At 37.7% G+C, this 27,963-nt stretch overlaps 1 protein-coding gene and 1 pseudogene across 1 annotated transcript; one reads left to right on the top strand and one right to left on the bottom strand.

Moving 5' to 3' along the window:
* Nucleotides 1-258: 258 nt before the first annotated feature.
* On the top strand, nucleotides 259-5,914 carry LOC120194727 (plastocyanin A, chloroplastic-like). Its single transcript, XM_039196955.1, has 2 exons — nucleotides 259-411; nucleotides 5,684-5,914. Exons 1-2 carry the CDS (start codon nucleotides 259-261, stop codon nucleotides 5,912-5,914), a joined length of 384 nt encoding a protein of 127 aa, XP_039052886.1.
* A 430-nt stretch (nucleotides 5,915-6,344) lies between these two features.
* LOC120194726 lies at nucleotides 6,345-10,348 on the bottom strand (annotated as a pseudogene).
* Between the last annotated feature and the right edge of the window lie 17,615 nt (nucleotides 10,349-27,963).

Below are 27,963 nucleotides of genomic sequence, written 5' to 3'. Positions count from 1 at the left end.
GATAAAGGTAAAAGGACGTAAATTTATCATTATATAAATTTCCCCAAGGCCTTAATTAAACTCTTATCCACCTCACATCTAAGGACAAATGCCACGTGGAGTGATAACATCCGAGCTAACCAATGATATCAATCCTCAGTAGATGACCCATTTCTTCATCCTGATAATCACAAATACCAACCACACAAATCCAACCTCAGTCTCTTCTCCATTTGATTTCCTCTCACCACGACTCAGAACATACATCTACACAACCCAATGGCCACCGTCACCTCTGCAGCTCTCACCATCCCATCCTTCACTGGCCTGAAAGCCGGTGCAACCGCATCTAAAGTAAGCTCCGCAGCCAAGGTTGCAGCCTCTCCCGTCCCAAGGGTAGGGGTTGCATCAAGGCCTCCCTCAAAGACGTTGGTGTTAATGTTGTTATGTTTGACTTGAAATTAAGTTTGGCAAGATTGGAAATTTAATTTTGGTTGGTGGCCAACTTATTGAAAAATTAATCTTGGTTGGTGGCCAACTCATTGGAAAATTCTTTGGTAGGTGGCCAACTTATTTTTCATGTTTGGTCCTTAAAATATTAGGTTATTTATAAGTTTAGTCCTTAGAACTCAACTATAAATAGGCCTAAGTATTTCATTAGAAATCATCCCAAAACAAGTTCTCTCTTCCTCTTGTATTCTTCATTCTCCCACTTTGGGAATTCTGAAGAATTCCATTTGTTGTAATATTGGCGATATAGTGAAGTTATCATCCGGTGTGGTGCCCGAGGAGTAGACGATATTCTCGTCGAACCTCGTAAATTTGGTGTGTTCTCTCCTTTATTGTTTTTATTCAGTTTTTTTCATTGTGTTTCAATATTCAATAGTTTGACAGGTTTATCCGCTGTGCAACCTTTGGTGGTTTTGATCTTGACATTTTAGGTCAATTTTGAAACTACGTTCGTGTGAGAAATAACACGATTTCCCCAATAATTGGCATCAGAGCTTCGGTTGAGGTTATCCTGGTGGTTCCGTTGCTGAAAAGATACAGTTCGTGCTATTGAATATTGTTCGTTGGAATTAAAATGCCAAAATATGGATCAGTTGAGACATCAAGCTCTTTATCCGGACCGGTGAGGAGGAGGATGTCAAATGCAAATTTCTCGGTGGAGTTGTTTGATGGATCCGATCATTTTGGATTGTGGCAAGGCGAGGTGTTAGACGCTTTATTCCAACTAGGTCTAGACATCTCCATTGAGGAAGAAAAGCCCAAATATATGGAGGAAAAAGAATGGGTAACAATCAATCTTGTCTTTCTAGGGAGGAGAAGTATGGCTACAAGAATGAGACTTCTGCAAGTAAGATGTGGAAAGCATTGGAGGAAAAATTCCTAAAGAAAAGCTCTCAAAATCGTCTCCACATGAAGAAAAGATTGTTCAGATTTTATTATCAACCAATTACCAGTATGAATGAACACATCACTGCGTTCAATGAGCTAGTGGCAGACTTATTGGGCATGGATGAAACCTTCAAAGATGAAGATTTGGCCTTGATGTTATTGTCTTCTCTTCCAGATGAATTTGAGCACCTTGAGACAACGCTACTTCATGGTAAGGATAATGTTACCCTTAAAGATGTAACTGCTGCTTTGTATAGTTATGAGCTCAGGAAGAAAACCAAAAAGGAGAGCAAGTACGAAGCAGCGGAGGCCATGGTGGTAAGAGGTCGCTCGAAAAGTCAAAAGCCACAGTGGAGAGGGAGATCAAAGTTGAAGTCCATAATGGGAAAAGATAAATGTGTCTTTTGTCATGAGAAATGTCATTGGAAGAAAGATTGTCCGAAGCTGAAGAAGAAAGGAAAAGCTGCTCCAGATGAATGTGTTGCAGAGCATGATGCAAATGACTCTGACATATCATTGGTTGCTTCATCAACAACATTCCATTCAGATGAATGGATATTAGATTCGAATTACACCTATCATATGTCCCCTAATCGGGAGTGGTTCTCCGATTTAGTAGAACTAAATGCAGGAGTTGTTTATATGGGCAATGACAATGCCTGTGAAACTGTTGGGATAGGTTCAATTCAATTGAAGAATCAAGATGGATCAACCAGAGTTCTGACAGATGTCCAATACGTGCCCGGTTTGAAAAAAAAAATCTCATCTCGTAGCCTTGGAATCCAAAGGCTTAGTAGTCACTATGAGAGATGGAGTTTTAAAAGTCACATATGGCACACTTGTGATGATGAAGGGCATCAGGAAAAATAATTTGTATTACTACCAAGGTAGTACAATTATTGGAGCAGTTGCAGCAGCTTCCGGAGGTGATGATTTGGACGCAACCCAGTTGTGGCATATGCGGTTGGGACATACTGGAGAGAAATCCTTGCAAATTCTGGCAAAGAAAAGATTGTTGAAAGGTGCAAAGGCTTGCAATTAAACTTTTACGAGCATTGTGTTCTGGGAAAGCAGAAGAGATTGAAGTTTGGCACCACTATATATAATACAAAATGTATTGTGGATTATATTCACTTAGATGTATGGGGTCCTTCAAAGACATCGTCTTTGGGAGGAAACCATTATTTTGTAACTTTTGTAGATACTTTTCTAGAAGAGTTTGGGTGTATCCGATGAAGTCTAAAGATTAAGTGCTCCAAATTTTCCTGAAATGAAAAAATATGATCGAGAACCAGACTGGTAGAAAGATCAAACGTCTTAGGACGGATAATGGAGGGTAATATAAAAGTGACTCATTCTTTGATGTTTGCCATGAGTATGGTATTGTTCGACACTTCACGGTTAGAAATACACCACAACAGAATGGGATGGCAGAGTGTATGAATCGAACACTATTGGAGAAAGTTCGATGTATGTTGTCTAATGCTGGGTTAGGCAAGGCATTTTGGGTTGAGGCTGTGACATATGCTGGCTATCTCATTAATCGTCTGCCGTCATCAGCGATAGGAGGAAAAACACCATTGGAGGTATGGTCTGGAAAACCTGCTACTGATTATGATTCCTTACATGTATTTGGATCCACTGCTTATTATCATGTGAAGGAATCTAAGCTTGATCCGAGAGCAAAGAATGCTCTCTTTATGGGAATCACCCATGGAGTGAAGGGATTCCGCCTTAGGTGTTTAGACACCAAGAAGATAATTTGTAGCAGAGATGTTACCTTTAATGAATCTTCCCTAGTAAAGAATGTAACAAATGAAGCTGTCCAGACAAGTAGTACTTCGCAGCAGGTGGAGCATACTCCAAAACAGGTGGAGTTTTAGCAGACGATGATCCCAGAAGTTGATGCAGCTGATTCTTCAACTCCAATAGAAGAATCAGAAGATGAAGAAGTTCAAACCCAAGAACCATTGGAGACACCATAACCACTTGCAGTTACAAGGCCAATGAGAGAAATTCGTAGACCTGCTCGATTTGTTGATATGGTGGCCTATTTTCTTCCAGTTGTTGATGATGATATCCCTATCACTTACCAAGAAGCAATACAAAGCTTCGAAAATGATAAGTGGAAAAGTTTCATGGATGAAGAAATGCAATCTCTCCAAAAGAATAATACTTGGAAACTGATACAATTACCGAAAGGTAAAAGAGCAATTGGATGCAAGTGGGTATTTGCAAAGAAAGATGGATCTCATAGCAAGAAAGATGTTCGCTACAAGGCACGATTGGTAGCTAAAGGCTACGCTCAAAAGGAGGGAATCGACTACAATGAAGTATTTTCCCCTGTTGTAAGCATTCCTCCATTAGAATATTGTTGGCCTTGGTAGCATAGTTGAATTTGGAGCTAGCTCAACTTGATGTAAAGACGGCTTTCTTGCACGGTGATTTAGAAGAGGAGATCTATATGACTCAGCCAGAAGGATACAAAGATGGTGGTCGTGAGAAATGGGTTTGTAAGCTGAACAAATCGCTATATGGATTGAAGCAATCATCGAGGCAGTGGTACAAGCGATTTTATAGCTTTATGAGGAGGCAAAAGTACACTAGAAGCAAATATGATCATTGTATGTATTTGCAAAAGCTCAAAGATGGATTTTTCATTTATCTTCTCTTGTATGTTGACGATATGTTGATCGCTTCGAAGAGTCAAAAGGAGATAGACAAATTAAAGGCTTAGTTGAATCAAGAGTTTGAGATGAAATATCTAGGTGAGGCCAAGAAGATTCTTGGTATGGAGATAAGCAAAGATAGACAGAGAGAGAAGCTTTGTTTAACACAGAAGCATTATCTGAGAAAGGTATTACAATGTTTTGGCATGAATGAAAATACCAAACATGTAAGTATCCCACTAGCTTCTCATTTGAAACTTAGTTCTTAATTATCTCCTAAAACAAACGAAGAACGAGAGTATATGGCAAAAGTTCCATATGCTAATACAATTGAGAGCTTGATGTATGCAATGGTGTGTACACGTCCTGACATTTCACAAGCAGTTGAAGTTGTGAGCAGGTACATGCATGATCCTGAAGAAGGACATTGGCAAGCTGTGAAATGGATTCTACGGTATCTCCAACAAACCGTGGATGTTGGTTTAGTTTTTGAACAGGATAAAGCACTTGGTCAGTGTGTGGTTGGATATGCTGATTTCGATTATGCTGGTGATTTGGATAAGCGTCGATCAACTACTGAGTATTTGTTTACTCTTGCTAAAGACCCATTAAGTTGTAAGTCTACATTGCAATCTACGGTGGCCTTGTCTACTACAGAGGCAGAATACATGGCAGTTTCAGAGGCTGTAAAGGAAGCAATTTGGCTTAACGGGTTGATGGAAGACTTGGGAGTTGTTCAAAGTCATATTAGTCTCTATTGTGACAGTCAGAGCACTATTCACTTAGCGAAAAATCAAGTTTACCATTCAAGGACGAAGCATATCGATGTGAGGTATCACTTTGTGCGGGAGATCTTTGAAGAAAGAAAGATTCTGCTTCAGAAAATTACGACAGCAGAAAATCCTGCAGATATGATGACCAAGGTAATAATAGTAATCAAGTTCAATCATTGTTTGAACTTGATTAACATCCTGAAAGTATGAACACCTTCGGGTGTGTGGCACTTGTGAGCGCAATTAGAGGCACAACATCAAATTTGGGGAGTTGAAGAAGTTGAGTAGGCTTGGTAATTTCAAGCTAAGGTAGAGATTTGTTATGTTTGACTTGAAATTAAGTTTGGCAAGATTGGAAATTTAATCTTGATTGGTGGTAAACTTATTGAAAAATAAATCTTGGTTGGTAGCCAACTCGTTGGAAAATTCTTTGGTAGGTGGCCAACTTATTTTTCATGTTTGGTCCTTAAAATATTAGGTTATTTATAAGTTTAGTCCTTAGAACTCAACTATAAATAGGTCTAAGTATTTCATTAGAAATCATCCCAAAACAAGTTGTCTCTTCCTCTTGTATTCTTCATTCTCCCAATTTGGGAATTCTAAAGAATTCCATTTGTTGTAATATTGGCGATATAGTGAAGTTATCATCCGGTGTGGTACCCGAGGAGTTGACGATATTCTCTTCGAACCTCGTAAATTTGGTGTGTTATCTCTTTTATTGTTTTTATTCGGGTTTTTTCATTGTATTTCAATATTCAATAGTTTGACAGGTTTATCCGTTGTGCAACCTTTGGTGGTTTTGATCTGGACATTTTAGGTCAATTTTGAAACTACGTTCATGTGGGAAATAACATGATTTCCCCAATAGCTGTTGCGGCAACCGCTGCAAGCGCAATCCTCGCCAACAATGCCTTGGCCGTTGAAGTCTTGCTCGGTGGTGATGATGGGTCTCTGGCCTTCGTCCCCAGGGAATTCAGCGTGAGTTCTGGGGAGAAAATTGTGTTCAAGAACAATGTTGGGTTCCCGCATAATGTGGTGTTCGACGAGGACGAAATCCCAAGCGGAGTCGACGCATCCAAAATCTCCATTAACTAAGTTACGGCTTTCTGTTTTGTTCATGTTACATCGCACACATCCCTTTTACTTTTTGAGCATTAGAGTTTTGAGTGCTGACCAGAGATGGATGAGATCGTCGTGAATTTGTATCTTGATATCTTTCCTTTCCTTTAAACTTTTGTTTATATTTTACTTATAACCGGATTAAAGTCTGATTTTCTTTTTGGAACTCGGACACTAGCTATTATTTAAAACCCAACATATTACAAAGTGCCCAAATCTAATTATAGCATGCATAACGAGCCTCTCTTGTTCCTCTCAAGAAAACAAAAATGCTCCTCTTCTGGCTTCTAAAGCTGCGCCACGGGTCGAGCAGGCTCTAAACTCTATATCCATAATATATATACCGCTGGTCAAATGGCTTTTATAGCTTACAAAGCTATGAAAGACCATTTCTACTTCACAAATCCTACTTAGTGGTTACCAATACATATATGCGTACTGTTGGAAGATTTTCACAAGCAATGTGAAATCGAGTGAGGAATGATTCAGGATTTCGAACATACATTCCTTGCTCAGCTTCGACTTAGTTGCCGTTGGCGGCTCTTTGGGTTGATATAGGAGGAACGGCCCTTATCATGAGACTCTGGACAAACGCTACCATCTGCTTAAGAAAAAGAAATTTCAGTTGGTTACCGTGCCCTACTGCCCTTGTCAAGTAGATGCAGATTAAATGTACGTCTGGAGTCTGGATTGCATTTTATAACTTCAATATTAGGGGACATGTATGTCTCATATTCTTACCGAGGCAAACCCGACGCACATGATACTGAAACCGGGGAAATAAAAGGGTGCTCTTTCCGAAAGGAACATAGCTGGAAGAATGAATAAACTATGTCAGTCTTACATTTTGAACGAGTCTAAGGATGAACTTAGTCGAGCTTTGGTTGACCTGTTAGAGGAGAGAAAACCAAGGGAGAAGTAACTTGGGCAAAGGAACCTATGCCTGAAATAAAGCCTTGAACCTTGCCCTGAATATAAGGAATAGGCATTAGCTAGCCAGCTTTAATACACACCCACAAATAAAAAGCTTGTCTGCCGAATAATACCTGCTCACAGGACCCTACTTGTTTAGACACAATGCTCCTTATCTGCATATTGTAAAATAAACATTGGTTTCAAAGCATGCTACATGTTCTGAAGATTTGGGGACAATAATTGAAGTAAAAACTCACACATGGTTGTGAAAAAACATAGAATAAGGAAAACACAGCTGCCGCATAGGGTACCTGCCATGTTGAAGCAAAAAGACGGTCGCTCATGTTAAGTATTCTAGGAACAAAAGTTTTGGATGTTTATTGAGTTTTGATTATTACCCACGAGGACCATGCAATGCTATAGAAGAGCATCTGCATTCAAACCCATAGACTATTAAATAGAGAACCAGGAAGCAAGGCAATTACAGTTTACATGTGCACAAGATTGTGTCACAATATGTAACCATAGGGTCAGCGAAAATATGTGAAATATCAATGAAACATGCAGCTTACATGTGCACAGCTAAAAAATAACCCAATCGACAGCAATCTCTCTTCTCCGAGAGCAGGAGCTAGAACGGGCATGAGAAGCAGCTGCAAGAAAGTTTTTGACAACAGAGGAAAATTGTAAATAAAAGAAGAATGAAATGACTAGATACACAAAATATGTCGTGCCTGGGAAACAGTCCCCGCAACTCCAGTTATAACCATCAAGTCGGCAAACTGGTCTTTGTTGAAGTGAAACCTGGCCTTTAGATAATACTGCTCAGGAAAGTTAACTGGTTCAAAATTACGGCCATGGATATTTATTTTTCTACTAGAATCAAAGTGCTTTTGATGTGATTGCAAATGTACCAGTAATGAAGCGTAGAGGCCAACATCCGCAAGATTGCTGAAAAATGAAACAATTGCCGCTTGAGAAAATGTCAAGCTGTTACACCATTTACGTTCAAATTAGAACATTAGTCACTCACTCGAAGAAGAATCTACTGATTAAAGCATGATATATTTTAGTATAAGCTTGGGGTAGCAAAACACGTATCAAATGAAGGAAAATTTAGAGACCTGCGCTTCAACAAGGCAAGCATATCTTCTATGGAAGGCAAGTCTTTAAACGTCTGCATCTTCTTGCTGGACTCCTCATCCTGATTAACAATGCCATTGAAATTTTCTTTTGATACAATTGGAGTAGAAAGATTATCATTTATGACGGAATTTGGTAAGAAAACCCTCATGTAAACCGCTGACAGCATCGCCATTGCTGTCGCTACCTGGTAAAGGAAACAATCAAATTCGGTTCATTGGAAAGAAATAATATTTGAAATAGTAGAAAAGACGAGGAGAAGCAGAAACCTGGAAAATGGAAGCAGTCGAAAGAAAACGGGTAAACAGAGTCCCGCAGACGAAGGCACACGACCCAATACCAGACAGAATCCCAAAAGCTGAAGCTCGTCGTCCTTCTGGAACGTTGTCTGCCTGAAAAAAGAAAAACCCAAGTTTCAGGCACTTAAAAACATAGATGGATGAGGAATCATGGATGTAATCTGTTTAACGACCGTGAGTGAAACGGACAAGAGATGGGGATTTATCTTAGTATAAAACTAGCCCACTATCCGTGCTGAAAACCTTAGACAAGGCCCCATTTATGATTTAACGAAGCGAGGTTTACCACATAAGCAAGAGCAAGACAGTGAACGCTTCCTTCACAAAACATGGCAGTGAGAATCTTGAATACGTAGTAGGCATAAAAGAAACTCCTGGTTCTGCTGTACGCCAGTATGGCTGCAGAAAAGAAACATGGCGGGTGTTCTTACTAAGAAATACACAACACAAAAAGGAAAATTAAATGTATATATATAATGGATTTGCATTGGAATTACCTAATGGGATTATAGTGAGAGTGATGGGTAGTGTAAGCAAAGGCTTCCTTCCATACTTGTCGGAGAGATTTCCAACGAAAGGCATCATCAAAAAGGACCCAAGCCCAATAATCTGCATAGATCGTGTGCTATTTTATGTTAATGGATGAAATACTGTTTCTGTTAACCCAAAATTAGAACTGGTAAGGTTAGGTAAGTATACTAATCAGGGAAAAGAAGACAAACAAAAAGTACGGCCAATTGATTGGCCACTACGGGTTTGTAAAAAGACAGAACATCCAATTCCAACAAAGATGTGAGGTGCTATGTTAACTCGCACGCATAACTGAAAGTGCCATGGGAAGTTTCCTTGAACGCCGTGACTCGAAAACGAGCCTGGACCTCTGGCTGATCAGTAGAGATTTGATTGAGCTCTTCGTCCATGTTTTTCTTTTGCATGGAGAGGTGGCAATTTTCATCAGTGTCAATATTTTTCAATTACTTGAATTATCATTCAGGCAACAGTTCAAAGGTGAATGAAAATGACACGTTGCTTGTAGAAAATATAGTGATTGACCCTATGAATTAAAGAAAATTCCTGTTCAAGTTAAAGATGAAAAAGAGAGTTAAACGTGCGTATCATTTATTACATCAAAACACAAAGAAAACCAAGTTTAGAGACTAAGCAACTACTAATATTTCATTGCAGACTAGCAATATTTACCCAATTGTTCATTGAACTTAAAAGATTACGTAATGATGTTGAACTGAAAGGGTACACAACTGCACAAATGAGTGGAAATTAAGTACGAGGTGGAAAGAGGCTTTGCCATTGGTCCACGTATACTAGGTGGGAAGGAGACAAAAGCAAAAAGGCGTCTCTTCGAATGTTGAAATTGAAGGGAAATTTCGTTGAGTGAGAGACAAAACAGAGTTAACCTTTTGCGATTGTCATATATGATATCATCATAGTACGTAGATTCTGCTTCCTAAAGGTTTACATAACAGTTTGATAGAATTATGCATTACGATCAGATAAGTTTCCGTTTAAGATCGACCAAACCTTCAACCATGTGCTCCTTTTTTATTCTGGGTAAACTGGTGTTAGGAATTTGAGAGCGGAACCCTAACAACTTGAATGCAAAACGCATCTTAAATAGTTTTTCTTTTGGATGACAACGAACAACGCCATTGATTGCAAAGAAAAAGTTTCCAGTTTTAAAATATATAAGAAAGAGAATTAAAATTAGAAAAAAAATGACATTATGAGCTTTTTACCGCTTGCTGAAATCCAGAGATGTAAATGGCAAGGGAACATTCATCTCTTCCAGGGCAAAGCGCCTCCATTGTAACATCCGTGATCGCCGGAATCACCATAAAGGTGGCGAAGTTGTGGAGGAAGATTGTCATGAAGAGGTGGCTCAGCCCCGACAGCTTCTCCATTGTTCTCTCTCTCTCTTTCTCTCTCTAACTAAAAGATAATGAGGAAAAACACCTAAAGGAGAAAAAAAAACTAAAGCTAGCTCTCTCAATCTACAAGCAAAACACCTTGAAAACAAGGGAAGCGCAAAGGACGTTAATTTTGAGATTAAGTGAAGTGTAAACTTTGCCATTTTATATCATTATCGCGCATGTCCTTGTTCGCTATTTGTAGTGGTTATTGGGCTGACAGCTTGTTTCCCACATGAAGAAATCACATACAAGCAGGTACAAACTCGATGTTAGGTGGATAAATGGGCCTACTGTAGACTGATTGTTCTCGTTGAAGCCGAAATAAGGAGGCAATAGGAATGCAAAGGCTTGTAGCTGTTAGGCTGTTAAGTAGTTTGATTAGTTTGATGCTAGTTGGCAATTAGTTAATAATTTGTTAGATTTGTTAGGTTGTTAATATTAGGTTATAAATACCCAATCATTGTAATGTGTTGAGTATTATTGTAAGTCATTTTCTAGGGTTAGTAAAAACCTAATACTCTTTATTTGTTTTCCATCAACTATTTCCTTTCTCCTTTCCATTTCATATTGCGGTTTAGCAATGTCCGGCCTTTGTGCCAGAGCATCAACATTTCATCAGTAGCTTTAAGCACGCTTCTCTTTCCTTTCTCTATGTATTTATCTCAGCTGAAAAGTGAAGCTAAAGACTACAATGGAAGATTGCGTAGCTTGCAAGAACCGTCAAAGGGTTAAAAGGATCGTTTCAAAAGCTTGGACTAATAGGCAAGTGGATTAGGCTTACGTACTTAGGGTCTGTTTGTTTGGTTATAATTGATTTTTCAAAAAAATGAATTACTAAAATTTGAATTACTAGAACTGGAAAATGAATTATTTGAATTTGAATTCTAGAAAATGAATTACATTTTTGGAAAACGTTTTCCGGAAAATGTTTTCCGTAAAATGGATTACATTTTTCTGAAAAACATCTGGAAAACGTTTTATGATGTTTAGAAGATGTTATTTAAACTTTTTTCCACTAGTTGAAGAGTTTTTTAAAAATTATTTATTACAAATATTAAATATAATAAATAATATTATTTATCATAAAATTTAATATTATTATTTTAAAATATTAAAATAAATTATTTATTATTAAATATTATTTTTATAATTTTATTAATAAAAATAATAATTTCTGCATATTTTAGTGAAATAAAATATTATAAATTATATTAATTATTTATTAACGTAATAGTGTTATATTATATTTTAAAAATATTAATTAGTATATTTTAAATATCTTTATTAAAATAGTATTTAAATATATAAATAATATTATTCATTATTAAATATATAAAAAAATTATTATATATTATTAAAATAAAAATATAATATCTTATATTATTATAATATAATTGATTATTTTATATAATATTAAAAATATAATATTATATTATTATAAATATTAATAAATAAATAAATAATATTTTTATGAAAATGATATTAAAATATTTTATTAATATTAAATTCATAAAATAAATTTATTTTGAGTATTTATTTTTGAAGTGAAAAGTTCAGAAAATGACCTACGGAAAATGAATCTGTAAGTCATTTTTACAGAAAACACAAAAGAAATTATGTTACTAGGAAAATGAATTACATTCCGAAAAACCAATTACGTGAAACAAACACGGGAAAACATTTTCCGGAAAACCAATTACGTGAAACAAACACGGGAAAACATTTTCCGAAAAACGAATTACGTGAAACAAACACGGGAATTCGGAAAAAAACCAATTCCGTAATTCCAATTACCGCAAACAAACTCACCCTTATTGTCTTCAACATGTATTTGTATTCCTTAAGAAGGAAACAAAATGATACAAGTTCAAATCAGCAAGAGATGTTTTGTGCAATCATCGGGTCGTAAAGACAACTTCTTCATTGAAGTTTAAAATGACTTGAAGGCTAATGTGGACTGTTGATATCGGACAAGTTGTGGTTAACCAACTCGCTTGCCAGCTCTTGTTGGAGGAAAATTTTGTGATGAAGTCTTTCTTTAAGCTTCAGCCTTGAGATGATAACACCGATCTTGCTTTGTACTTCACCCGGATCACCTTTATACATTTGGATTGTGAAAAGTTTAGCAGTGTTAGAAGAAACTTCAGTAGCTTAATTTTGTTAATCGTTTGTTATTAGCAGTTGGGATTTTGTTAGTTAGGCAGGCCTAATCTGTTGGGCAATTCCTGTTGGATATGGATTATAAATATCCATGCTTGGGAGTTAAATAATGAGAATCATTCTTTACACAATAAAATCATATTTCCATTCTTTGTTTGTAATCCAAACGTCTAATACAACCACCGCCGCCTCTTCTCCTTCGCACACTGCGATCACTATTCACTGGTCGTTCTTCATTCTATGCCATCAATGGCACCTTTCTCACATGCTATCATTCGCCGATGATACTGTGGTCATCACCGTCTGTCGCTATCCACTGTCCGTTTGTTTTTGTTTTCTTCACCGAAAATCCTTTGTTGTTTTTTTTCAATCACTGATTAGGAGAATCTTCTTTACCACTGTGTTTCTTCATCCGTGATTTTTGTGCATCCAAAATTGTTGCATGTACCCGATCTCAGAGTTGACTCTGTTACGAGGAAATCACTGGGCTTGATTGATTAATCTGATGTCATTTCTTCTAATGTTATTGTATCAATAATTGATTCCTCTGTGATTGAGTCAGCATCAGTTTTCTTCCGTTCGTTATAGATCTCAATTTGTTTGACTTTTGATTCCAAATATGGTTGAAGGCTTGTTCAATTTTATCTTCTGCCGCTTGTTCTATTCGTCATCGTCCACCGTCTACCATCGATTGTTTCATCATCGGTATTTTTTGTCTACCATCAATTGTTTCATCATTGGTATTTTCCCCCTATTTTCTTGTGTTGCATGCTGCGATTCAATGGATCTTGGTGGCTTAGTTCACACTAGTGCTAAAAATTTAAATGGGCAATGGTGGTGTGGTTGATCTATATTAGTTTAGTTTATGTTTTTGAACAGTAGCTTCAGTTTTGGTTCTTCTTTGCTTGGATCTAGTTCCTGGAATATTTGAGTTCAATGTTTATTTGGTTAGTGGTGAATGTTGTGTTTTTGTTATTGCTGATAGCCTGCACCTAGCAATTGTTGAATTAAGCACTCGGTTGCTGTTGGTGATTTGTGTAGTTGTTACTTGTTAATGGTTACTACATCTACTGTTTGGGAATGCCGTTTACACAGCACCTTAAAGGTGTTTGATGGAGTCTTTCAAACTGTTTACTTCTACATAAAATACATTAACTAGAAGTTTCATTGTCTAGTTTTCATGGAGAAGTTTTGTTAGAGTATAATAATGCAGCTGTCCTCAGCTGATTAGCAGTAACCGTTTCTGGTTAGTTAAGTTGTTATAACTGAATTCTGTTAGTTGGGCCAATTAGTTAAGCCCTGTGTTATATATAGTGGGCCTGTCCACTATACATGACCCAAGTATGAAATACTCTTTCTGTAGCTTATGATCTTTGTATTCGTTTTCACATATTCAGTAAAACTTCAGTTTACATCATTTTCTTTCTGCAGCTTTAATTCCCTCTTCTCTCTTCCAGTTTACCATAGCAATTGTCTCATCTTTTTTCTATCATGGTATCATTCGCCTAAATTCCTGTGGCCTTTTTTGTCTTCCGATCTGCGTAATTTCTTTTTCCTTGCTTCCGCGTCGAGTTCTCTTCGGTTGTGTGTTGTCTGGATTCTTGAGTCGTTGCATCCTCTTCGGTTCTACTTTCTGATTCTGGTGAGATTGTTCTACTTATGCTCTCATTTGCATTCGGTTCTTGATTCGCCTAATTTTCTTCGGCGCTCGTTACTTCCGTTCTGCTGCAGTTGTGTTGTTGTGCCCTAGCTGGCCCTAATTTCACGGTCTGGTGCAAATTGATTCAATTGTACAGATCTTTTGACAATTTGATTTTCGTATGTGCTTGTTCTCCGGATTGATTTGTTGCATTTTCTCTAGTCTGGCTATTCTTCAGTTTCTTCTTATTTCGATGTGTTGTCTGTGCTCTTCGAAGGATCTTTGATACTGGTGAGATCGTTCTTACTCCTTAATTGTTAGCGTTCTGCGTTCAGCTCTTTGCTGCTTTTCTGGTTGCAAACCTGTTATTTGTCTTCTGTTTGTCTTCTGCTCTTCATGACAAATTCTGTTGATGAAACTGTTGTAAATGTCACTGCTAGTTCTGCCTCTTCTGCTAGGTAGTTCTCTACTAAGAAGATCAATGTTACTTTAGATGACCATAATTATTTGATATGGCATCAACAAGTTTTTCTCACTATTAAAACACATAGGCTTCAGAAATATATAGACTCAAATGTTTCTTGGCCTACACAGTATATTACTTCAGATGGTGTAGTTAGCTTGAATCCTGAATATGAACTATATGAGGAACAAGATGGAGCTCTTGCCTCATGGTTTCTCTCTACTGTTAGTGAGGAAGTGTTGCCTCATCTCATAGGTCTTAATACTGTAGCTGAAATCTGGAGTACACTGCATAGGTTATACAGTGGCAAGACTACCTCTAGGTTAATGTCTTATAGGAGAATGCTTCATTCTCAGAGGAAGGGGGGCTGAGTATGAGAGATTACTTGATGAATATCAAGTCTGTTTGTGACAATCTAGCTAGTTGTGGTGAGATAATTTCAGAACATGAACATATCACTGTTATTTTAAATGGACTGCCACCTGAGTTTGAGTCTGTTATTACTGTTATAACTGCTACTTCTACCCCTCCTGACTTAAGGTCTGTTAGCACTATTTTACTGGATGCTGACACTAGACAGACATATTCCTTCAACCATGTCACTGCCTGTGCTCATGTTGCTACTCAAGCTGCAAATGATCAAGTGATCCCTAATAATTTGTCACAATCTGAATGTCTAAATAAGAGTGAATTTGTTGAGAATGCTGGTCAAAACTTTGATAATAATAGCAACAGTAATAGGGGTAGAGGCCGAGGACGGTTTTCATCCTCGAGGCCACAGTGTCAGTTGTGTGGCAGAATGGGGCACCTTGTTGAAAGGTGTTATTATAGGTTTGACATGAGTTACAAAAATGAATCATCTCGCCCCTCACAGAATAGTAATAACAGAGGCTATTCCACTGCTCAGGCCAATGTCAGTTCTTATAGTTCGAACAGTGGCACCTTTATCCCTTATAATTCTATGTACTATGCCCCTTCACCTTTTATAACAGCCCCACAAGGTGTTGTTTTTCCAGCCCCACAGTCATTTCCTTTTGCTGTTCATCAGCAGGCCTGCCCAAATCCTTACAATATGTCCTCTTTTCCCTCTGCAAATACACCTCAGTCCACAGCCCCTATTCAGTCTCATACTGCATCTCAAAGTTACATAGCTACACCAGAAATTGTGGATGATAATGCATGGTATCCTGATTCTGGAGCAATACACCATATCATTAAAGATTTTAACAACCTACAGGTTAAAGATACTCATTCTGGAACAGGTAGTGTGATTGCTGGTAATGGTAATTCTCTGCCAATACAGTACACTAGTAACTCATTTTTCTGTGCCATATCTAATAAGTTTCATTTAAATAGATTACTGTATGTTCCCAATATCACTAAAAATTTGTTATCTGTGTCTAAATTCACTCATGACAATCAGGTTCTGCTTGAGTTTTATCCTGATTTTTGTCAAGTTCGTGACCTGCACACTCGGAAAATTCTGTTAAAAGGAAGTGAAGATGGAGGACTATACAAATTCAATATTGACATGAATAAACCTGTTGGTAGTGACTCTGGTGATAATAACAGTTGTCTGCCTACTAGTGATAGGCTTCATATTAATAATTCTGCTCATAATTTTGTGTCTTCAATAAGCTGCCATATTGTAAATACTAGAGTGTCTATGGATGTATGGCACAAAAGGCTAGGTCATCCTTCTAAAGAAGTTTTGTTTTTTGCATTAAAACACTACAATGTAATTCCTTTTGATATAAATAAAGATCAAATGTTGTGCAAAGCATGTCAGCTTGCTAAGTCACATAAACTGCCCTTTTATGAATCACTTAATGTTTACTCACAACCTTTAGAGCTTGTAGTTTCTGATGTATGGGGTCCTGCTCCTGTGTACTCTAATGGATTCAGTTATTATGTTGCCTTCACTGATGCACATAGTAGGTATACTTGGATCTATTTTTTAAAACAAAAATCTGAAGTCAAAACTGTTTTTCTTCAGTTTCATAAACAGGTAGAAAGGCAGTTTGGTGTCAAACTCAAGGTGTTTCAGTCAGATGGAGGGGGCGAGTTTGGTGTTCTTCAAGCCTATATGAAAGAGCAAGGCATTGTGCACAGGATGTCTTGTCCTCACACTTCAGAACAAAATGGCTTAGTAGAAAGGAAGCATCGACAAATAGTTGAGGTAGGTCTCTCTATGCTAGCTCAAGCTACAATGCCATTAAGTTTCTGGAATGATGCTTTTTCTAGTACAGTGTTTCTTATGAGAAAATCGCCTCAGTGACCAAAATTCCCATATAATATACGATTTTAACCAACTTTTTTTCGGATTTGTCAAAATGACCAACAAAATCGCAATGCGATCGCTAATTCGCAACACGATCTCCATTATTGCAAATTCGCGTTGCATTTCGCGTTGCGATAGTTGAAAATCGCGTTGCGATGGTCTACAGTGTCGTTGCGATTTTCCCAATTCGCAATGCGAATAAGTAAATCGCAACGCGAATTGGGAAAATCGCAATGCGATACTGACTATCGCAATGCGATACTGACTATCGCAATGCGATAATACAAAATCGCAACGAGATACTGACTTTCGCAACGCGATTCTGACTTTCGCAACGCGATAATACATAATCAAAATGTGATTTTCAAAGCGCCATTAGTATCCTGGCCAAGTATTTTATTTTTAAATTCCAAACACGAATATTAATATATTAGAACACTGAACCATCCACAGTATATCCCGTAATCGCAACTCATAACCTAAAACCTAAAATCACAACTCAGTCCCATCTCCATCTCTCACTCTCTCACCCATCTCCGACGAAATCCGTCCCCATCTCCGGCGAAATCCGTCTATCTCCATCTCTCAGAGCCACCCTCACAATCAGAAATGGAAAATCAACCAAATCAACCAACGAGGGTTAGTTTTTTTAATTATTTTCTATTTGAAATTTTTGCATTATTATTAGGTTTTTCATATTGAAATTGATGATAAGTTTACTGGTAATTTCAATAATAGATTAACCATTTCACTTAGATTGCTTATTAAATCAACCGAGAATCGCAACGCGAAATGCAAATCGCAACGCGATTTTAGTTTCGCGTTGCGATAGTCAAATTCGCGTTGCGATAGTCATTTTCGTGTTGCGATTTTCATTTTCAGAAACTATTCTTCTTCTACAAATTGAAACTTGAATGAATTGCATTACTTCAACCAAAAAACAAAGACAAATACGAAATTCACAGTGTTGCAAATTTAAGTTTGAAGAATAAACTACTACTCTTTATGTTTATTATTGTTTTTGGTATATCTTCACAGTGTAGCTTTTGGTATATCTAACTTAGTATGTTTATTGTTTTTGTAGAACTTTTATTCGGCTCAATTGACCTTAAGAAATAAAGTCAGCCTGGCCAAAACAATTGCGTCGAAGCTTTCACCTGCATAAAGAAAAATGTTTGAGGATACATGCTTCGGGCCATGGCTGAAAGTACAACATCCCGGTGGAGATGCGATGTTGACACACCTGTTTCTTCAAACCATGACTAGCGATCTACCCGAGACTATACAACGTCGTGATGAAGAGATATGGTTTGATTTTCCACCGGCGTATACGTGTTTTGGGCGGGAGGAGTTTTGCTTAATCACCGGTTTACGCTTCGGACACGATGATGTAGGTCGGTACACTAGACACATTACCCGCCCATCATGGCTATCCAGGGTTTTTCTTAAGCTGGAGAGGCCGAATCTACACGTAGAAGACCTGGCAAGATTGTTGAATAAGAAAGATGGTTTTACTTGGATGGATGACGTCGACGTTGTCCGAGTATGCCTTCTAATTCTTTTGCATGCCGGCTTTTTAGGCAGAGAGGCCAGACAACCTATTCCAAATGATCTAATCAAATTGGTAGAAGACCTAAATGTGTGGAACATGTTTCCGTGGGGCTCGTATTTATGGAAAGCTAAATGGAATAAGTTATCGTCTGCCTTGGATGATCGAAAAAGTTTGCATAGCGATGGTTCCAAATACACTTTGACAGGCTTTATTTGGGTCTTTAAGGTAAGAATTTTTATATAATGTTTCCAAAATTATAAGTAATTATTTAACAATTACTAATGTTTGTTATTATATTGTTTGTAGATTTGGATATTTGAGGCCTTTCCCGCCATGAAGACATATGCAATAAAAACTTCAAATGATATTCCCAGGGCTATTTCCTGGAAGAGGAAACGGACCTTGCAATGGGAAGATTTACTACGGTGTACGACAATAAATAATGTAAGTTAACATAAATACTACCATATGTTTATAAACAAGTTATTACTAGTACACGTTTAACTTTGTTTGAGCTTTTATATTGTTAGGAGGCCAACACTCCTCTACAGAGACTGACACCCACGGAAGCTGAGTTTGCCACTGATTGGTGGCAAGCTAGTAAGCATTTTTTTGATGGAACGGTTGATGAGCAGCCTCCACTTCGGGTGCCATCACCTCGCCCAGAGCTATCACCTCACCCAGAGCCATCATCTGATTGACCCGACTATACACCTCCACAACGACAGCCATCACCTATTCTGTCACATCATCGAGCCTCTTCTCCACCATCACCGCAAGATAGGCGACCGGAAAAGATGCCACGACGTTTATCTCCCTATTCTCCACCTCCACCTCAACGGGATGAGTTAGGGGAGTTACGTGATGAGGTCAATGCCTTGCGTGAGGAGGTCGATACTTTACGCAAAGACGATGGTGCATGGCGTGTTGAGGTGTCTACATTACGCGGTGAGGTAGCCGCTCTACGTGAGATGGTAGAATCGTTGCAGAATGAGGTTCATACTCTACGCAACGAGGTAAGTTTAAGATTTTTCATACTCGTAATTCATTCGGTTGCTGCCAATACTGCTAAACTGTTTTTGTTAGTATTTGTTTTTGGTTTTGTTTTTGTCTTTTGGTTGAAGTAATGCAATCCATTCAAGTTTCAATTTGCAGAAGAAGAATAGTTTACTTTCGCAACACGAAAATGACTATCGCAACGCGGAAATGGCTATCGCAATGCGAAATGAAAATCGCAACGACAAAATCGCAATGCGAAATGAAATCGCAACGACAAAATCGCAACGCGAAATGAAAATCGCAATGCGATTTGTGTTTCGCGTTGTGATTTTGTCGTTGCGATTTCATTTCGCATTGCGATTTTGTCGTTGCGATTTTCATTTCGCATTGCGATTTTGTCATTGCGATTTTCATTTCGCATTGCGATAGCCATTTCCGCGTTGTGATAGTCATTTTCGCGTTGCGATTTTAAGTTTCGTGTTGCGAAAGTAAACTATTCTTCTTCTGGAATGTTTATATATGTTGTCCTTTTAAATGTTTATATAAGTGCTTACTTCTGGAATGTTATCTGAGCATTTTGTGAATTGTGATAGAATAATGACTTGGGTGAATACAATGCTAGTTTGAAACATATTTGTCTTTGTTTAATATCATGTCTGTTTATTTACTGATTTATGTATTAATTTTTTTTAGCGGCCCGATAAGGTGGATGCTTTACGTCGGGTTTTCCTTGCACGACGGAGTTCACGCATCAGACGGCGTGGACGTGCTATTACGTCTCCGTTCACCCCAATGGTGCGAAGACTCCGCAAGAAGAAGCCCGACTCACCTGTCATCCCTCAAGAGTCCCCTCCAATCGTTCAAGAGGCCCCTATCATCCCTCAAGAGTCCCCCCCACCGTTCAAGAGGCCACTGTCATCGTTGAAGAGGTCCCTCCCACCATTCCAGAGTCCGATTCATATGGGGTAATATATCGAAGTATTGAGAAACCCCCACCGGTTCCGGACATGATAGATGAGAGTTGGCTCTCGTATGAGTTACCGGCTAGTACCCTTCCGGTATCTGAAGTGGAGAGGAGACAACTACCGGAAACAATTGTGGATAATACCCTTTGGGCTAAGACCGCAGTTGATTTTTATCTACATGAGCAGAGCCAAGGGTGTTACACTGACATAAGGAAACTCAACGATGAAATGTTTTTGTTGCTTGATCGGTCTTGGTGGGGTGTGCTATTAGGGGTTGAAGACAGTGGCTATTTCGATGGGGAGGTAAGTCTTATATTTGTCTTATATATGATTTTGATTAATTTTTTTAAAAATTAATGTAATTCACTAATATATGTATTTTTTTGTAAAACAGCATATCGATGCGTGGGTGTCACGTCTACTAATAATAAGGAAACTTAGGAAAAATAAAAAAAATTCGCGATATACAATAATGCCGGCAGCTTTTCACGCAGTTCACTTGAAGAATCAACGAGATGAATCATTTTCGTTGGGCAATGAACAAGCTAAACTTTATCCTGCATGGTGGGAGGTCGATAAGGTTAGTGTTTATTTTTTAAATTTTTTAAAGGTGTTCATAAATAAGTGCGCAAATAAATGAATTATTACTTATGATTGCAGGTGTTTATCCCTGTTTTGGAACGTCGTCATTGGCTTCTCGTCCAACTTCAGCTCCTATCCCTGAAGATAATAGTGTATGACAGCATGATAAATTACATATCACTGTCTGATTTGAGAGATATGATCAAGGGATGGAGCTCTCATTTGGCTAAATTCTTGGATGGGATTAATTATTGGACTCATTCTGGACACAAGAAGCCAAAGAAGTTCAATGTCACAGTTGTCAGAGACGAGACCGCGCCACAACAATCGCCGGGAGCCAGAGGGGATTGTGGTCCTCTCGTATGCTTGTGCTTGGCGCGTTTGACGACGAGAAGCACAGAGTTTCTACCTCCCACCGATAGAGATAGAGCTGCAGTAGGCTTGTGGTTTCGGCATTATATGGCTAGAGCAATATATTCGAGACGCTGCCTACCTGCATCCGCCTTATGAAAGTGTCCATTGTTAATTGGTAAGTAAAATGCAAGTTTTGTTAACATATATATACTCCTTTTGGTTTGAAAATGTTTGGTTAAGTACCTAGAATTCAATAATTTGCTGTTTGTAGGTTTTAGATGTGTAGGAAGTCTTGTTTGAGCAAATGTTTGGTTTCTGCAGGTTAATCCTTAAGTGAGCTACGTGAAATGGATGTACGGGGTCACAAAGTTGTTGATTCATTGATTCAATTATTTATGAAGAAATAAGAATTATTATTATTTTTTGATTGTTTAATTGATTTGTAAAAGATGATTTGTAAATGTTGATTTTGTTTAATTGATGTGTACATAATTATTATTTGTGCTTGTTTAATTGATTGAAATGTAATAGTTGATTTGTTGATTTTCAATCTGCATTATGTTGAAGGCAAAACAGACTATCGCAACACGAAACTGACTATCGTAACGAGAAAATCGCAATGCGAAATGAAAATCGCAACGAGTGCGATTTTCATTTTGCATTGCGATTTTCTAGTTGCGATAACCATTTTCGCGTTGCGATTTTTCATTTCGAATTGCGATAGCCATTTTCGCGTTGCAATTTCCCCGTTGCGATAGTCAAATGAATGTCTAATAAGTGATAACAACTGAACAGATCATAGCAATGTTCAAACTCAAGTTACTAATACATGCCTAACTGAAAATGTTAAAAGTGCACACATAAAATACACATAATACAACGTTTGCATTTAAAAATCACCTAAGTTAACAGTCCCAAAAGGTGAAGCCGGTTGTGATTGGGATTTTGAAGATGATTGCGATTTTCAGAATCTCGTTGCGAAAGTCAGAATCTCGTTGCGATTTTGTATTATCTCATTGCGATAGTCAGTATCGCATTGCGATTTTCCAAATTCGCATTGCGATTTACTTATTCGCATTGCGAATTAGGAAAATCGCAACGCGATACTTACTTTCGCAACTAGATAATACAGAATCGCAATGCGATTTTCAAAGTTCGCAATAGGTTTTAGTTTCGCAACACAAATATTTTGTGTATATATCTACGCAGAAGCAACAACTCATAACCTAAATCCCTAAATCGCAACTCATTCCATCTCCATCTATCACTCTCTCCGGCGACATCCGTTCCTATATCCATTCCTACATTCTTCCCCATCCGGCAACAGGTCTTAGTTTCGCAGCTCGTTTGTTTAGTAAATTAATTTACAACCATGAAATCATCTAATGTTGATCATGTTTGGATAGATTTGTGTTTTGGAGGGTCATGGGAGAATGTTCATGGTGTTTTACAATATATGCCTTTACCCATGAATCTTCAACTAAAACTGTCATTAAAAAAGTTAACTTATGAAACTCTAATGTTACGTGTTTCAAAGAAATTGAATTTAGAGCCCCTAAGTGGATTTAGGCTATCTTATCAGAGGAATGGTAAAGTTTATTTGTTAACCGACAATGAAGATGTTGAACGATTCATTGCTTACATTAGTGTTTCAAGTGATGATGTTACATTGTATGTTGTTGAACCTAGAAGTAGTATTGTTGGGTCAGTAGCGGGTAGTAATCAACTAAGTTTTTCTCAAAACCCATAACCTTTCTCTAATCCAAATCCCAATCAACTTTCAGCACCAAATTCCGGTTTTCGTATTGACCAATTAGACGATGATGAGCCAAGAGACAAAATTGTGAGTACTAGTAAGTATTCGAAATTTGATCTTGGTCAATACCCGGACTTTGATATTGGTCAATACTCGGATTTTGATGATGTTTCAGAAGAAGAAACAGACCCTGCGTGTAATGATTTTGATATTGGTCAATACCCGAATTTTGATGATGAAACAACCGTTGCCGAGGAAGATGTTGTTGATGATAATGAGGAGGAAGTGGAGGCTGTGAATGAACATGTTGAACATCCATTCTGTAATTCATATAATCCTGAAGAATAAAAAGAAGAAAAAAAAGAAGAAGAAAAAGTCCCCGAAGAAAAGAAAATGTCACGGGAGTATAACTGGAATATGCCAGAATTACTTCAGATACCGGAAGAAGAGTTGGTAAAGAAAGCAGTTGATTGTTACACAAAAGTTATTCGTATCAAGAAAGATGATTGTTTTGATAAAAAGGAAGACTTGAAGATAGCTTTGTATACAAAATGTGTGGAAGATGGCTATCAACTAAAAGTTAACAAATCAAGCAAAGATCGTTTCGAAACAATGTGTATGATTGACAAAAACTGTACGTGGCGTATGATTGCAAAGAGGATAAAAGATTGCGAAATGTTTCAAGTTAGGACTTTTATTGATAAACATACATGTTCAAGAACCCAAGTTTTTCCTAACCATAGACAGGCAAACAAAAAGGTGTTGGGTGGTTTTCTGGCTGAGTTAATGTTTTTGAATGGCAAGGTATATCGGGGACATGAAATTATGACTGACATGAATGCTCAGTTCAAGATTAGTATATCATATTCTCAAGCTTGGAGAGCCAAATGTTATGCCTTGGAATTGTTGAGGGGGTCGCCAGAAGCATCGTTTGCCCAACTGCCGGCTTATTGTCACAATTTAAAGCTGAAAAATCCTGGGTCGGTAACTCATATCAAAACAGATAGAGATGGACGCTTTGAGTTGCTGTTTATCGCCATTGGTGCTGCGGTTAGTAAATCAATATAATTCTGTTGACTCATTTCTGTTAGTTACATGCATTTCACATTTAAATGATTATATTTCTTGTGTATATTATTTTTGTAGATTCGTTCGTTTATTACTTGCATGTGCCCAGTTATTATAGTTGACGAAGCACATTTGAAAGGTCGATACCTTGGAGTAAACTTATTAGCAGTAACCATGGATGCTAGCAATGGGATATTGCCAATAGCTTACGGGGTTGGCAAATCTGAAACCTTTGATTCATGGACATGGTTTATGGGGCATCTTAGGAATTGCATAGGTCCTATTAGCAATCTGACAATCATATCCCGATAGGGCAAACTCAATTGACAACGCTGTTAGAAGGTGTTTCCCAGATGCTTTTCATGGACTTTGTGGTGTTCATTTGTATAGAAATCTAAAATCAAGGTCTGCTGGTATAAAAAAGCACAAATGGACATACTGGAAGGCTGTAAAAGCTTATCGGGAAGTGGATTTCAATAAGCATATAAACTGTTTAAGACGTGTTTTGCCTTAGTGTGCTCAAACACTAGAAGATGTCGGGTTTGAAAGATGGTCAAGAGTACATCAACTTGGAGCAAGATATGGTTTCATGACGTCTAATAGTGCAGAATCAATCAACGCTCTAAGTCGTCATTCCCGGAAATTACCCATTACTATGTTAATGGAGTTTTATCGAGCCTCTATTCAATAGTGGTACTACAAGAAAAGAAACCATGCAGGTATTATTTCTTTGAATTCGTAACTTATCATATATTTTACTAAGTATTATTTATTTAAATTTACAGGAACATTGGAACATCGTGTTATACCATGGACTGAAAAAAAGATAACGAAACGTGTTGTGAAGTCAACGTCATGGAGAGTTGAACCATGTTCAAACACTTTGTTTGAAGTACTGGATAATAACTTAAATGGGCTTGTCGATCTAAATGCAAGGACGTGTAGTTGTATGAAATGGCAAACATCTGGTTATCCGTGTGGCCATGTTATAAAAGTTGCTCTTCATCTAAACCAAGATAACTCAAGCATATACGCTATGGATTGCTATACTACAGAAGTATATCGATAGACTTATGCCGAGATTGTCTACCCTATTCCACATCCTTCTGAGTGGGACATACCAGATGACTTACAAACAGTTTTGCCACCAGCCATGGACAGAAGGCTACCTGGCCGACCAAAAAGTCACGATCGTATACCGTCTAAGGGTGAAGAGAAGAAGAGATCGACATGTAGTCGATGCAATGAAAGTGGTCATACAAGGTTGACATGTGGATCACCAGTGCCATCACAATCATCTTTTCCTCTACCAAGATATGGATCATCATCAAAATCCAAATCTCATATGGTGTCAAGAAAAAGGCAATCAAAATCGCAATCATCTTTAAAATCCCAATCACAACTGGCTTCACCTTTTGGGACTGTTAACTTAGGTGATTTTTAAATGCAAACGTTGTATTATGTAGATTTTATGTGTGAACTTTTAACATTTTCAGTTAGGCATGTATTAGTAACTTGAGTTTGAAAATTGCTATGATCTGTTCAGTTGTTATCACATAATAGGCAATCATCTTAATGTCTATCGCAATGCGGAAATTACTATCGCAATGCGAAATGAAAATCGCAACGAGAGAATCGCAATGCGAAATGAAAATCACAACGCTAATTTCGCAATACAAAATGAAAATCACAACGAGGGAATCGCAATGTGAAATAAAAATCGCAACGCGAATTTAATTTCGCGTTGCGATTCTCTCGTTGCGATTTTCATTTCGCGTTGCGATTTTCATTTCGCATTGCGATAGTACTTTTTGCCTTCAACATAATGCAGATTGAAATCAACAAAATCAACCATTACATTTCAATCAATTAAATAAGCACAAATAAGAATTATGTTAACATCAATTAAACAAATCAACTTTTACAAATCACCTTTTACAAATCAATTAAACAATCAAAAAATAAGCAATAATTATTAGAGAAAATAACACTTCTACTATTGAATCAACTTTTGCAGCCATACATCATTTTCACGCAGCTCACTTCTAAGATTAACCTGCATAAACCAAACATTTGCTCAAACAACACTTTCTACACATCTAAAACCTACAAACAGCAAATTATTGAATTCTAGGTACTTAACCAAACATTTTCAAATCACAAGCCTATAAACATACCAATTGTTTATGGGCATTTTTATAACGCGGAAGCAGATAGGCAGCGTCTCGTATATATCGATCTAGCCATATAATGTCGAAACCACAAGCCTACTGCAGCTCTATCTATATCAATGGGAGGTAGATACTTTATACTTCCTGTGATCAAACGGTCTAATGCCAAGCATACGAGAGGACCACAATCCCCTCTGGGTCCTTTCGTTTGTTGTGGTGCGGTCTCGTCTCTGCTAACTGTAATATTGAGCTTCTTTGGCTTCTTGTTTCCAGAACGAGTCCAATAATTTATCGCATCCAAGAATTTAGCCAAATAAGAGCTCCATCCCTTAATAATATCTCTTAAATCAGCCAATGATATGTAATTTATCATGCTGTCATATACTATTTCCTTAAGGGATGGGATCTGAAGCTCGACGAGAAGCCAATGGTTACGTTCCAAAACAGGGATAAACACCTGCAATCATAAGTAATAATTCATTCATTTGTGCACTTATTTGTGTTAACTTACATTATTTATTGTCGCATATGGTATTAAGTCTTCCCAATCCAACAGACGTTTCCTCTTCCAGGAAATAGCCCTGGGAATATCATTTGAAGTTTTTATTGCATATGTCTTCATGGCGGGAAAGGCCTCGAATATCCAAATCTACAAATAATATAATAACAAATATTAGTAATTGTTAAATAATTAATTATAATTTTGAAAACATTATATAGAAATTCTTACCTTAAAGGCCCAAACAAAGCCTGACAAAGTGTATTTCGACCCATCGCCCCGCAAACTTTTGCGGTCATCAAAGGCAGACGACAACTTAGTCCAGGTAGCTTTCCATATATACGAACCCCACGGAAACAGATTCCATGCATTTAGGTCCTCTACCAATAATATTAGCTCCTGAGGAATAGGTTGTCTGGCCTCTCTGCCAAAAAAGCCGGCATACAAAAGTAGTAGAAGGCATACTCGGACAACATCGACGTCATTCATCCGAGTAAAACCATCTTTCTTATTAAACAATTTCTTCATGTCGTCGACGTGTAAGTTCGGCTTCTCTATTGACTCATCAGGAAAAACCCTGGATAACCATGATGGGCGGGTGATATGACGAGTGTACCGGCCTACATCATCGTGTCCGAATCGTAGACCAGTGATTATGCAGAACTCCTTCCGCCCAAAACAAGTATACACCGGTGGAAAATGAAACCATATCTCTTCCTCACCACGTTGTATACTGTCGGGTAGATCGCTAGTCATGGTCTGAAGCCACAAATGGGTCAAATTAGCATCTCCACCCGGATGCTGTACTCTCAGCCATGGCCCGAAGCAGGTTTCTTCAAACAATTTTCTTTGTGCAGGTGAAAGCTTCGAAGCAATTGTAGTGGCTAGGCTAACTTTATTCCTTAATGTCAATGAAGCCGAAAAAAATTTCTACAAAAACAATAAACATACCAAGTTAGATATACCAAAAACTACACTGTCAAGATATACCAAAAACAATAAACATAAATAGTAGTTTATTCTTGAAACTAAAATTTGCAACACTGTTTTGTCTTTTGGTTGAAATGAAAATCGCAACGAGATAATGAGAATCGCAACGCGGAAATGACTATCGCAACGAGAGAATCGCAACGCGAAATGACTATCGCGACGAGAGAATCGCAACTCGAAATGAAAATCGCAACGCGAATTGAAAATCGCAATGCGATTTTGGTTTCGCGTGCGATTTTTATTTCGCGTTGCGATAGTTAT

Source organism: Hibiscus syriacus, unplaced genomic scaffold (genome assembly GCF_006381635.1).
Source record: "Hibiscus syriacus cultivar Baekdansim isolate YM2019G1 unplaced genomic scaffold, ASM638163v2 tig00117000_pilon, whole genome shotgun sequence".
Taxonomy (NCBI): domain Eukaryota; kingdom Viridiplantae; phylum Streptophyta; class Magnoliopsida; order Malvales; family Malvaceae; genus Hibiscus; species Hibiscus syriacus.
The sequence above is the reverse complement of the archived record's forward strand: the minus strand, read 5'-3'. Positions and strand labels throughout refer to the sequence as shown.

Excerpts from the sequence above, each read along its gene's own strand:
- LOC120194727 (XM_039196955.1), top strand. The coding sequence starts at position 259 with ATGGCCACCGTCACCTCTGCAGCTCTCACCATCCCATCCTTCACTGGC. Across the intron at positions 412-5,683 it reads GGCCTCCCTCAAAGACGTTG|ATAGCTGTTGCGGCAACCGC; the intron begins GTGTTAATGTTG and ends ATGATTTCCCCA.